We start from the raw sequence: 12,308 nt of genomic DNA, 5'->3' as shown, positions 1-12,308 counted from the left end.
AACATTCAACTTTCTCTGTAGCTCTTCACTAACCTCATAACAATTGTGCATATTGGGGCCATTAAATATTGGAATAAAGAATGGTGTTCACATGAATACATACACAATATTTATTTTATATTATTTACCTTTTGTAGGGCATATAAAATTCTAGATAAGGAACAATGCTATAGAACTTCAAAAGATAGTAAAATATTGTAAAAATAATGGAGATTTCGGAAACAAATTAAGAAGGAATTTTTACAAAATACAAGTAGCAAGAACACTCACCATAACTAGGGTTTATTTCATCTGTGCTCCTAATAATCATTGCTGGGATTGCAAATAGTAAAGGCTTGAAATGTAATCAAGAAAGCTAGGATTTTTTTACTTGTTGTAATAGAGATAAATTACCTACTATAATAGAGATAAAACGAGTGAATTGGAGAAAGGAAGCTCTTAAAAATGAGGGAAATCGACTGAATCGGGGATAAAAGAGCGGGTATTTCTTTGTCTTAAGCATCGCGTGCAAATCACGTGTTATATCTCTATTAATTAGGTTTTTAACAGGAATGAGTAAGACTAAAAATGCTCAAGTTTTGTATACTTAGAGGACAAATAGTGCTAAGGGTTATAGTTATAGAATAAAGTTAAGCCTACCCCTAAAAATAAAAGATAATTTTGGCCAAAAACGTAGTTATTTTTCGATGAAATCACTCGGTATTCGAAATTTATTGGTCCGCTAATTCAAAGTCTCACCTAATACCCTATCAAGAAAGTAAGCTCTTTATGCCATAATTCTTCGTTCCCATGACTAAAACTTAAGAACATTAATTAAGGACGAAGTCATTCTAAATATCCTATCATATTCGTTAGTGGTTGGATACGGATTTATGCTTGATCAGTTACACACAAATTAAAGACCCATCCCAAACATTTAAGGGTCGTTTAGTTACTAAGATTAGGATTATAACCTCGAATAAAATTTAGGATTGTATTTATTCTATATTTAGTTATGAGTATTAGTTAATATCAATATAAATTTTATACCAAAAACTTAATATTAACTAACTAGCATTGCATTTGGGATCACTATCCCAAAATTTTAATCCTACGATATTAGTCCCTGAATAATCCTGTTTGAAATCAAACGACCCTTACAAGATATGCGATGATTATTTTCTCTTATTTACTGTATTAGCTTATGCGAATTTTATGCTTTGATTAATTGTTCCAATACATCAAACTAAACAATCATTTAACATGATACGTACTGTAGTATTTAATTATTTTCTACGCATCAGAATTTAGCTAGGTTAAGAATTCACACGCGCGAGTCCCGACAAAATCCTCGCTCGCGCGACTCGTGTCGTGTGGTCAAGCAACGTAGGACACATAGTACCAAATAATTGAAAGAAACTGAAAGAAAAATTTAAGGAAAAAAAAAAAAAACCACACAGAAAAACAAATATGGGAACAAATATTCACACACCAACATATATCTTTATCACCTTCGGTTTCGGTGTATTCTCAGAAGATGCGTCCCCCACCCCTAACCCCCTTCTACCCCAACCCCACCACCCACCTGAAACACACTGGAAAGGGAGTACCTGCTCTGTCATTCTCTTTCCTTTTTCTCTCTCTAACTTCACTGTTTTTCCCCTCTCTCTCTCTCACTCTTTGCTCTTTTTCTCTTTCTAGACCTCACTGTAGTATTCTCCATCACTTTGATACCAAAAGAAACTAAAACCCCTTTTTCTTTTTCTCCTCAACAAGGTTCCACTCTTCAGAACCTTATCAGCAAAATCCCATCTTTTCATCCTCAGCATCCACGAATCCTCTAGGTATATTCATTTATCTTTTATATAGAGGTTGGTTATTCCTTTTTTTTCTTTCTTTTAGTTAAATGAGCCCTTGAAAATTGAAGTTTCTATTTTTTGGTGGTGTTTCTTTATGGTGTTTGTTAAGCTATAATGTGGTTATATTTCTTTGCATTACAGGCCTATCTTTGTTTGCTTTATCCTTTTCTGTGGGAAAGTGAGAAGGGTCTTTTTTTTGATAGAGTTCATTAAAGCATTTTCTTGTGAACTTTTTTGTTGCTTTTGTTATTTTGGATTTGCTTTTTGTACGGTTTCTTAACTATTTTATTCTTAATTTTTTATGTTAGGTAGGGTTGAAGCATTCAGATGAATCAGATCTGAGGTTGTGAGTGAATGGTTTTGGCATTTTTTGGATTATGGGATCTAGGGTTAAACATATTTAAGCTTTCTCCCTTTAATATTTTTGGTTAACTTGCTTAGGATTGTTATATGTGAAGGTTATTTAGCATTACTGTAGTTTGAGCTGTCTCTGCTGAGATCCTTATTAGGGGGTTTGCTTTATTTGTTGATTATTGGCTCAACTGTGTTGGAGAAATTGAAGGGTTTTGGGACATTTTTTGTTGAGTGAGAATAAGTAGCATTAAAATGCAGCGACCACCGCAAGAAGATTTTTCGCTCAAAGAGACCAAACCCCACCTTGGTGGAGGGAAGGTCACAGGTGATAAGCTCACTAGCACCTATGACTTGGTTGAGCAAATGCAGTATCTTTATGTCCGGGTGGTGAAAGCAAAGGACTTACCTGGGAAGGATGTTACGGGCAGTCTTGATCCTTATGTTGAGGTTAGGCTCGGAAACTATAGGGGTACGACCCGTCACTTTGAGAAGAAGTCAAATCCCGAATGGAGACAGGTGTTTGCTTTTTCCAAGGATCGGATTCAAGCTTCTGTACTTGAGGTGACTGTGAAAGATAAGGATCTTGTTAAGGATGACTTTGTTGGTTGCGTTATGTTTGATTTGAATGAGATCCCAAAAAGGGTACCCCCAGATAGTCCTCTTGCTCCGCAGTGGTATAGGTTGGAGGACAGAAATCGTAACAAAGTTAAAGGAGAGTTGATGTTGGCTGTTTGGATGGGTACCCAAGCTGATGAGGCATTTCCTGAATCTTGGCATTCCGATGCTGCGACTGTTAGTGGTGCTGATGCTCTCGCAAATATAAGGTCCAAGGTTTACCTCTCACCAAAGTTGTGGTACCTTAGAGTTAATGTGATTGAAGCTCAGGACTTGATTCCCGGCGACAGAAGTAGGTTTCCAGAAGTTTATGTTAAGGCTATCCTTGGAAATCAGGCATTGAGAACCAGAGTTTCCATGAGCAAGACTATCAATCCGATGTGGAATGAGGATCTGATGTTTGTAGCAGCAGAACCATTTGAGGAGCCATTGATTTTGAGTGTGGAAGACAGAGTTGCACCAAACAAGGATGAAGTTCTTGGAAGGTGTGCTATTCCTTTGCAGTATATCGATAGGAGGTTGGATCACAGACCTATTAACAGTAAGTGGTATAATCTTGAAAAGCATATAATGGTTGAGGGAGAAAAGAAGAAGGAAATCAAGTTTGCAAGCAGGCTTCACATGAGGCTATATTTGGAAGGAGGTTATCATGTTTTGGATGAGTCAACCCATTACAGTAGTGATCTTAGACCAACTGCAAAACAGTTGTGGAAGTCCAGCATTGGTGTCCTAGAATTGGGTATTCTGAATGCTCAGGGCCTCTCGCCAATGAAAACAAAAGATGGGCGGGCAACAACAGATGCTTATTGTGTTGCCAAATATGGGCAAAAATGGGTTCGAACAAGGACAATTATAGATAGCTTTGCTCCCAAGTGGAACGAGCAATACACTTGGGAAGTATTTGATCCATGCACTGTCATAACTATTGGTGTATTTGATAATTGTCATCTGCATGGAGGAGATAAATCTGGAGGGGCAAGGGACTCGAGGATTGGGAAGGTCAGGATCCGTCTTTCAACTCTTGAAACAGATCGCGTCTACACGCATTCTTATCCACTACTGGTTTTGCATCCTGCTGGGGTGAAGAAGATGGGTGAAATTCACTTGGCTGTAAGATTTACTTGCTCATCATTAATGAATATGATGCATATGTATTCTCAGCCACTGCTACCCAAAATGCATTATATTCATCCATTAACTGTTAGCCAGCTCGACAGCTTAAGGCATCAAGCCACTCAGATTGTTTCAATGAGGCTGAGTCGTGCTGAGCCACCTTTGAGGAAAGAGATAGTGGAGTATATGTTGGATGTTGGTTCCCACATGTGGAGCATGAGAAGAAGCAAAGCTAACTTTTTCAGGATTATGGGTGTTTTAGGTGGATTAATTGCTATTGGTAGATGGTTTGATCAGATATGCCATTGGAAAAACCCAATTACGACTGTTCTGATCCATATCTTGTTCTTGATACTGGTTCTATATCCGGAGCTTATTCTGCCTACCATTTTCCTTTATCTCTTCTTAATCGGAGTTTGGTACTACAGATGGAGGCCTAGAAATCCTCCCCACATGGATACTCGTCTTTCTTGTGCTGATAATGCGCATCCTGATGAATTAGACGAAGAATTTGATACTTTCCCTACTTCACGTCCCCCTGATATTGTTCGGATGAGGTATGACCGTTTGAGAAGTATTGCAGGACGGATTCAGACTGTGGTTGGTGATTTGGCTACTCAAGGGGAGAGGCTACAGTCTTTGCTGAGCTGGAGAGACCCTAGAGCAACAGCATTGTTCGTTATTTTCTGCTTGATTGCTGCCATTGTGCTCTATGTCACGCCCTTTCAAGTTGTGGCACTCTTGACTGGATTTTATGTGTTAAGACATCCGCGGTTTCGTCACAAGCTACCATCTGCGCCGCTTAATTTCTTCAGAAGATTGCCCGCAAGAACAGACTGCATGCTATGAACTATACTGTTGGCTGGTATTATCCATTTCCCCTTGTGTCTTGAGTTGATGAACTATTTTAGAAATTAGCAGGGCTTTATTTTAGTGGTAAGTGTTAGGTCCTAGTGTGTGTAAGATCTCCCTGAAACTGTTAGATTTAGTGGATTTACTGGTTATTTATTCAATTTTGTTGAAATTTGGCTGCTAGAGCCTAGATGCAAGTCCATATTTGTAGTCTTGTGGGTTCTTTCTTTTTGAACTTTCTTCATGCGTAATTCAAAGTTTTCTGTCTATTCAAGTTGGATTTTACATCTTTATTGACATTATGTTTCGAATCCTTTATGATTTATTTGTTTATCAGAGTATTGCTAACCCAAAAATGTACCTATCTCGTAAACTTGTTACTTATTTTGAAGTGTAATACGTTAATTCCCAGGATAATGAATAAAATTACATGTTGATGTCGCTTATCATAAGAAAAGGTACCCCCGAGTAGTTATCAATGTGCGCGCAAGCTGACTGGACGTCACGGTTATAAAAAATATGATGTTCTCAAAGACTTAGATGGAACAAGTATGAGACTTGGGCTTTCCATCTAATCTTCTGAATTTGCTAGTGAACAGTCTTTTCTAATCGTTTATTCTCAAAAAAAAAATGTTGTGATAAAAGGTAGAAACTCAAGGATAAGCAAATTTTTTGTTGATATTTGTACTAGATTCGGTGTTGAGAATGTCAAGACAAAGACGTGTTAGCAATGTAATATATAAACTATTATTCGACCAATATGTGGACCATTGTTAATGTAACGAGGAATAAGTGTATTTAGCATTTGTATAATGCAAGTTGCCCATTATTTTAGTTGGTGATGCTTGAAGTCAAAATATTGTAGAGATTGCCGTGTGTTATGCTTTGTATGATTATTGTATTATTGTTGGATCTGAAAGATCAGGGTGATAGAGGGACGGATTTATATGGTAGACTATGGCACGTGAATCCCTGGTCTCACCGTCAATTTAGGTGTATATATATATATATATATATATATATATATATATTAATATTTGTCTAATACTATTCGTTAGTACCCATGCTACAACTTTTTTCTCTTATTTCTTTAATAGTGCATCCATGTTCTAGAAAAGCTAGATCCGTCTATGAGTGTGTACCTATTCAAAGCAAATAAATGGTTATAAAACAAATAATAAAGACATAATTACAAGAAAATACACATGACTTCATACCATAACAAAATATGGCCTATATTTTTAAGTTTTACCCCACCTAGCCCACATTGTACATATTTTGAAAGCACTAGCAAATTTAAAATCTGTGTGCTAACAACCATTGCTTCTAAAAGCTATGGAGTTAAATCTGTGTTCTCACAACCATTGCTTTCACTCTCTCTTTTTCTCACATCTTTTACATATGCTTCAAGGGACCGTGTATTTTTTGCTTCTCCTCTTGTTCACCTGCTTGCAATGTAAGAAAATTGAAGAGTAGAAGTCCACCATTGAAGACAATTCAAAGCTTTGTTTTTGAATATGGATTTTTTTGAATTTGTTAGTTGTTTGAATTGGGTGTTGTTCCAATTGATTGAAAATATCAAAAGGAGTTCAAAATTTAAATTTGAAGTGATTTGGAGACTGGAGTAGAACCTAGTTAAATTTCAGAAAAAACGCAAGGAAGAAGACGAAGTCAGTTTTTTTGTATAATTATGTATAATAGTGTATATGAGCGTAGAAACACACCTTATACACTTTTATACACCTTTATACAAGCGTCTGTAGACGAACTTCTTCCACGATTTTCAGTTGCAATTCTTATTCAAAACCAGTCCAAATCTCCATTAAATGACTTCAAATTTTATATACAACCTCCTTATACTATTTCTAACAAGTCTTTATAACACCCACTCCAAATTTCTCACAAAATCAACAACAACAACAACCCAGTATAATCCCACTTAATGAGGTCTGGGGAGGGTAGTGTGTACGCAGACCTTACCCCTACCCTGGAGTAGAGATGTTGTTTCCAAATAGACCCCCAACATCCTTCCCTCCAAGAACTTCCCACCTTGCTCTTGAGGAGACTCGAACTCACAACCTCTAGGTTGGAAATGGAGGTTGCTTACCATCAGAGCAACCCACATATTTAAGAATTTGTTCCATCTAAGAATTTGATTTCTCACAAAATCAAATTCAAAATTTAAACCCACATATTTAAGCTTGTTAAAAGTCTAGTTTTTAACCTCCCAAATGAATTTGGTTTGTTGAATTAATATTTGAGTCACAGTTACTGATTCGAAAATTAATTTAAAATTTTGAGGAATCTTTTTTAAAAATTAAATAGTAATTTTGAGAACCTATTGGAGTTGGATGTTGAATCTTAGCCTATTATTTTTGGGCTAGTTGATTGTAAATTGAAATATGAGTTATAAAATTAAAAAGTAGGGAGCCCAGTTATTCGAATATGAAATTTTCCCAATAATAAATGCGCTTAATGAGTTAAATTTTGAATGCTACGAACTCAGACCTCCGTAAAGTCAAACCAAACGGGGCTTGGTGTACCTACAAAACCCGGTAAATGAGAAATGTTGAAAGTGTAACAAAATGCTACTAATTGAGAAAGGAAAAGAGAATTAGTACTTAGCAATTTTTCTTTTTCAAGAAAGGAAGCGAATTGAGTAGAAATTTATGGTATTGAGAAGTATGAGGTCTTATGTTCAAATACTAGCGAATTTGAGGTGCACGTTGGCTTGGATACTATGGTTATAATTTTTTTTTAACTATATAGTCGTATAGGAGGAGAGTCTTGGAGCAACGGTTAAATTGTCTTTGTGTGACCTAGGTCACGGGTTTAAATTATAGAATCAGCTACGAATACTTATATCAGGATCGGTTATCTACATCACATCGTCTTGAGGTGTGGCCCTTCCCCAAATCCTACATAAATTACAGGATATACTTTGTGTACCAAACTGCCTTTTAACGTAAAGTTGTATAGAGTGGTAATAATGGTAACGAAGCAACAAATTTATTGTTTGTTTAGATTTATTTAATTCTTCAATCCCAAACTACCAGTTTTCAACTGTTTGATAATGTGAATTTGGATTGAGTTTTTTTTCTTTCTTTTTCAAAGGATACTAATGAAATTGAAATTCTACGAAAACGTACAGATGACTAGATAATTTAATCTTACATCTCAATCCCAAGGCGTAGAGTTTATCAATTAGTGCTAAAGCCTTTCCATATTTATAAAAGTTAAAAATACTTATACATATGAAATATTTTGAAACAAATGTGAGAAAACACTTGAGATTAATGCTTTTACGGAGAATCCACTCGCTATGAATTTTTTGCGATTGTTAGACTATAATATTAAAAAGTTGAGCATACGGTGGTACTATTCCTTTAAGTACACCAATAAATAAATATTGTTTTAACTGCAATGTCTGTGTCAGTTCAGATTGTTTTTTTTTTAAATGTCTCTCCTCATTTTTTGTTTATCCAACTATCCCTATGTACCAGTCTTTAATTTATTAGTATTTAGATACGCAGAATTAATTTTTTAAAACGACATAATTGATATTCAAAATATGTATTTGAGTTTTAATAAAAAAAATTCAAGAAAAGTGCAAATTCTAAAAATTGATAAATGTTTATTCTGTTTAAAGGGATTTGGATTCACTCCATTTAATCTTCATCCAGTTTGCTCCATTGCTTCAGATATTGCCAACTCATCATAATGAGATTCAAGTGTGGCAATATCAAGACTCATCTTACAATCTTTCATGACGGCTAGCATAGCGTATTCTAAAAAAAAAAGCATTCCTTAAACATAAAACAGGAACAACAAGATTCATTTAGATGATATATAATAATTAAGAACCTATCCATGCCTAGTTAACGAATAATAAAAGCGTTATTTCAAGTACATAACGAGTACTCTTAGTAGTAATTAATTGAATTGCTAATTCAAATTTCATACGTCAAAATGAATACATATTAGGGGTGTGTTTGGTATGACGGAAAATATTTTCCTGGAAAATGAGTGATTTTATCACTTATTTTTCCTTATTTGATTGGTGAGTGAAAAACTTTTTTCGGAAAATATTTTATAGTGTTTGGTTAGAGATTATAAAATATTTTTAAGAAATAATTTTTTATTCTACTTTCCTCAACCCACTTCGCCAAAATCCATATGTTTCATGTATTACCCCTCCCCCCTGTGATTTGGGGGTGGGGTGAGTGAGGGTTGGTGGGGATGTGGAATAAGGTGGATCGGAGCAGGTTAAAAAAGAGTTTTCGAAAATGTTTTGCCTTATTTTGATAGGGAAAACATTGTCCTTCAATTGGAGGAAAATAAGTTCACGAGGAAAATATTTTTCAAAATATTTAAACCAATTAAACATGAAAAAATTGAAAAAATATTTTTTTTCCTTCGTACCAAACACAACCTAGGTTACAGTACTTATATAAATTGTAGCATGCATTAAGGAATAAACATATATAACACTTATGATGGAAGCTTATATTGCATTTGGTAAATATGGAGCATCCGAGAGAAGTCAACCTTTATTTCAAGAAAAAGAATTCAGGAGAGGAGAAGTAAAAGTTCTATAATTTCATATTGTGTTTGATGATGATGATATGATTTATCATTTATCAAAGCGGCAGCCAGTAAATTAGGAAGCAAGTCCTTTAAATCAGTAAAATTAGGAATAGCAAAGTAGTTGGACGTGACATTTGTACAAATTAAGTGTCAATTGCAATGATTTGTTAATTTCTTCTTTAAACGTAACTGATTTACAATGCCCAATGGGTTATATTCTTCCGTTCAGTTTTCATTATCTTTTGGATATTTACTCCACAACCTCTTGACTATAAGCTGATGCTTAAGTTCTACACAAAACCTAAAAGTAGAATGAGTCCTATATCCAAGCCTACTTTTGCTTCTAAAGACCTAATTAAAGCACCAATTCTTGACAAAAGATGGTTCTCTCCCTTTTAATATATCCCAGAAATGAAATGGTTTGCAATGTTGTGAAGGCCTAGTGCTCAATTTATCTTATTTCAATGTAGCATAGAAAAACTTCTTTTTGTTGAGAAATTAGTGCAAAATAGAACAATATAGTAATAGAGACGAGATGTATAAGAGGAGAATATAAAAATTATCTTATTGAAATGTGTTTTTTGTGTGTACTTCATAGGATAAAGAATACTCTATTTATAGGATATAAGATACATGAAAAGTTATAAGAATACACCTAAAGGTTACAAATATTAAGTGATGAATTAATTAAGTACATGAACTCAAATGCTTCATGGAATAGGGATGTCTAGGAGTATTCAATGGACATCCACTTTAACATATTCATAACACTCCCCCTTGGATGTCCATCTAAAAGATAATGTACCTCGTTAAAATCTCACTAAAAAAAATCCAGTGGAAAAAGTTCACTGAAGGAAAAAGAGTACACACATCTTGTAATATGCATTGAGTGCTGCCTCATTAAAAACTTTACTAGGAAAACCCACTTGGGACAAAACCTTGGTTAAGGGGAAAAAGAGTACAACGCGTACTATACTCCCCCTGATGAAAACTTTATTTGATATCTTGGAGATGATGCATTCCAATCTTATATCTCAGCTTCTCAAATGTTGATGTTGGTAATGCCTTAATGAAGAAATATGCCAGATTATCACCTGAACGGATTTGTTGAACATCTATCTCACCATTTTATTGAAGATCGTGCGTGAAAAAAAACTTTGGTGAGATGTGCTTTGTTCTGTCTCTTTTGATATATCCTCCTTTTAGTTGAGCTATGCAAGCATCATTATCTTCATATAATATCGTTGGAATCTTCGTTTTTAAAGAAAGACCACACAGTTGTTGAATGTGTTGAGTCACGGATCTCAACCATACACATTCTCGACTAGCTTCATAAATAACTATTATCTCTACATGATTGAAATATATAGCAGCTACAGTTTGTTTTGTTGAACACCATGAAATAGCTGTACCTCCACAAGTAAATAGATATCATGTTTGAAACCGGACTTTATATGGGTCAGACAAATAACCTGCATCTGCATAACCAATCGTTTATGAATCGAATTCATAGGAATAAAATAATCCCATATCAATAGTCCCTCGGAGGTATCTAAAAATATGCTTAACACCATTCCAGTATCTTGTCTTCTTGCTAATTAACCTACTACAAAAGTTATATCTGGTCGAGTATTATTTGCAAGATACATTAGTGCCCCAATTGCACTAAGATATGGAGTTTCATCGCCAAGAGGCTCTCCATCATTTTCATGAGGTTGGAATGGATCTTTATTTATATCAAGTGATCTCACAACCATCAGAGTACTCAATGGATGTGCTTTATCCATATAAAAACGCTTTAGGATCTTTTCGGTATAAGTTGATTGATAGACAAAAATTCCATCTTTCATATGCTCAATTTGTAGACCAAGACAAAATTTTATCTTTCTCAAATCTTTCATTTCAAACTCTTTCTTCAAACAGTCTACTCTACTGCTTTTGGAAGTTCCCCAGGAGTTCTAATGATAATTAGATCATCAACATACACAACGATTATAACAAATTCAGATCCAAACCTTCTTATAAATACACAAGGACAAATTGGATCTTTCTTATACCCTTCTTTCAGCAAATACTCACTCAGGCGATTATACCACATTCGCCCTGATTGTTTCAATCCGTATAAGGATTTTTTAAGTTTTATTGAATAAGTTTCCCGAAAACTTTTATTAGTTTTAGGAACTTTAAGCCTTTTAGGAATTTTCATATATATTTTATTGTCTAATGTGCCATACAAATAGGTTGTGACAACATCCATTAAGAGCATATCAAATTTTTCATAGACTGCCAATTTTATAAGATACCTGAAAGTGATTGCATCCACCACAGGAGAATATGTCTCCATATAATCAACGTGAGGTCTTTGCGAAATTCTTTGTGCCACAAGTCATGCTTTATATCTAATGACTTCATTTTATCATTTCGTTTTCGCACAAAAACCCATTTGTATCCCACTGGCTTTATTCTTTTAGGTGTTCGGACTATACGTCCGAATACTTCACGTTTTTCAAGTGACGCTAATTTTGCCTGGATAGCATCTTTCCATTTTGGTCAATTGTTTCTCTGTCTACATTCCTCGATAGATTTTGGTTCAAGATCCTCATCTTGTTGCATTATTTCAACAGAAACATTATAAGCAAAAATGTTGTCGACAATAATATTATTTCGATTTCACCTTTTTCCTGTAGAGATATAACTTATTGAGATCTCTTCAATCTTATTATTTTTAGGTACCTGGACCTCCTCTGAGGTCCTATCATTTGTTATGTCACATGGCTCTTTTTGAGAAATTGCCTCCATATTATGACTGTCACACCTCCTTTTTACCTACACCCCGTAAATGGCGTAAATTCAAGGGAGTTTTTCCAATTAAAGGACAATCGAAACGGGATTATTTCATTTAAAGATTCAGAGTCGCCACTTGGGAGGTTTATGGTGTCCCAAGTCACC

General features: G+C 34.9%; 1 protein-coding gene across 4 annotated transcripts; it reads left to right on the top strand.

Moving 5' to 3' along the window:
* The first annotated feature begins 1,530 nt into the window (after positions 1-1,530).
* On the top strand, positions 1,531-5,057 carry LOC104233634 (FT-interacting protein 3-like). 4 transcript variants are annotated; one of them, XM_009787056.2, is made up of 2 exons: positions 1,531-1,823; positions 2,151-5,057. In XM_009787056.2, exon 2 carries the CDS (start codon positions 2,445-2,447, stop codon positions 4,767-4,769), a length of 2,325 nt encoding a protein of 774 aa, XP_009785358.1. In that variant the 5' UTR covers positions 1,531-1,823; positions 2,151-2,444; the 3' UTR covers positions 4,770-5,057. The 4 variants fall into 4 exon arrangements, with proteins under 4 accessions (XP_009785358.1, XP_009785357.1, XP_070021204.1 ...); XM_009787055.2 differs by having other exon boundaries at positions 2,147-5,057; XM_070165103.1 differs by having other exon boundaries at positions 1,531-1,850.
* The last annotated feature ends 7,251 nt before the right edge of the window (positions 5,058-12,308 follow it).

The sequence above is a fragment of the Nicotiana sylvestris genome, chromosome 12 (assembly GCF_000393655.2).
Source record: "Nicotiana sylvestris chromosome 12, ASM39365v2, whole genome shotgun sequence".
NCBI lineage: Eukaryota > Viridiplantae > Streptophyta > Magnoliopsida > Solanales > Solanaceae > Nicotiana > Nicotiana sylvestris.
Note: the sequence above shows the minus strand (reverse complement) of the source record. Positions and strands in the feature narration are given on the sequence as shown.

Bases quoted from the DNA above. Each gene is read 5' to 3' on its own strand.
- LOC104233634 (XM_009787056.2), top strand. From the start codon at position 2,445: ATGCAGCGACCACCGCAAGAAGATTTTTCGCTCAAAGAGACCAAACCC.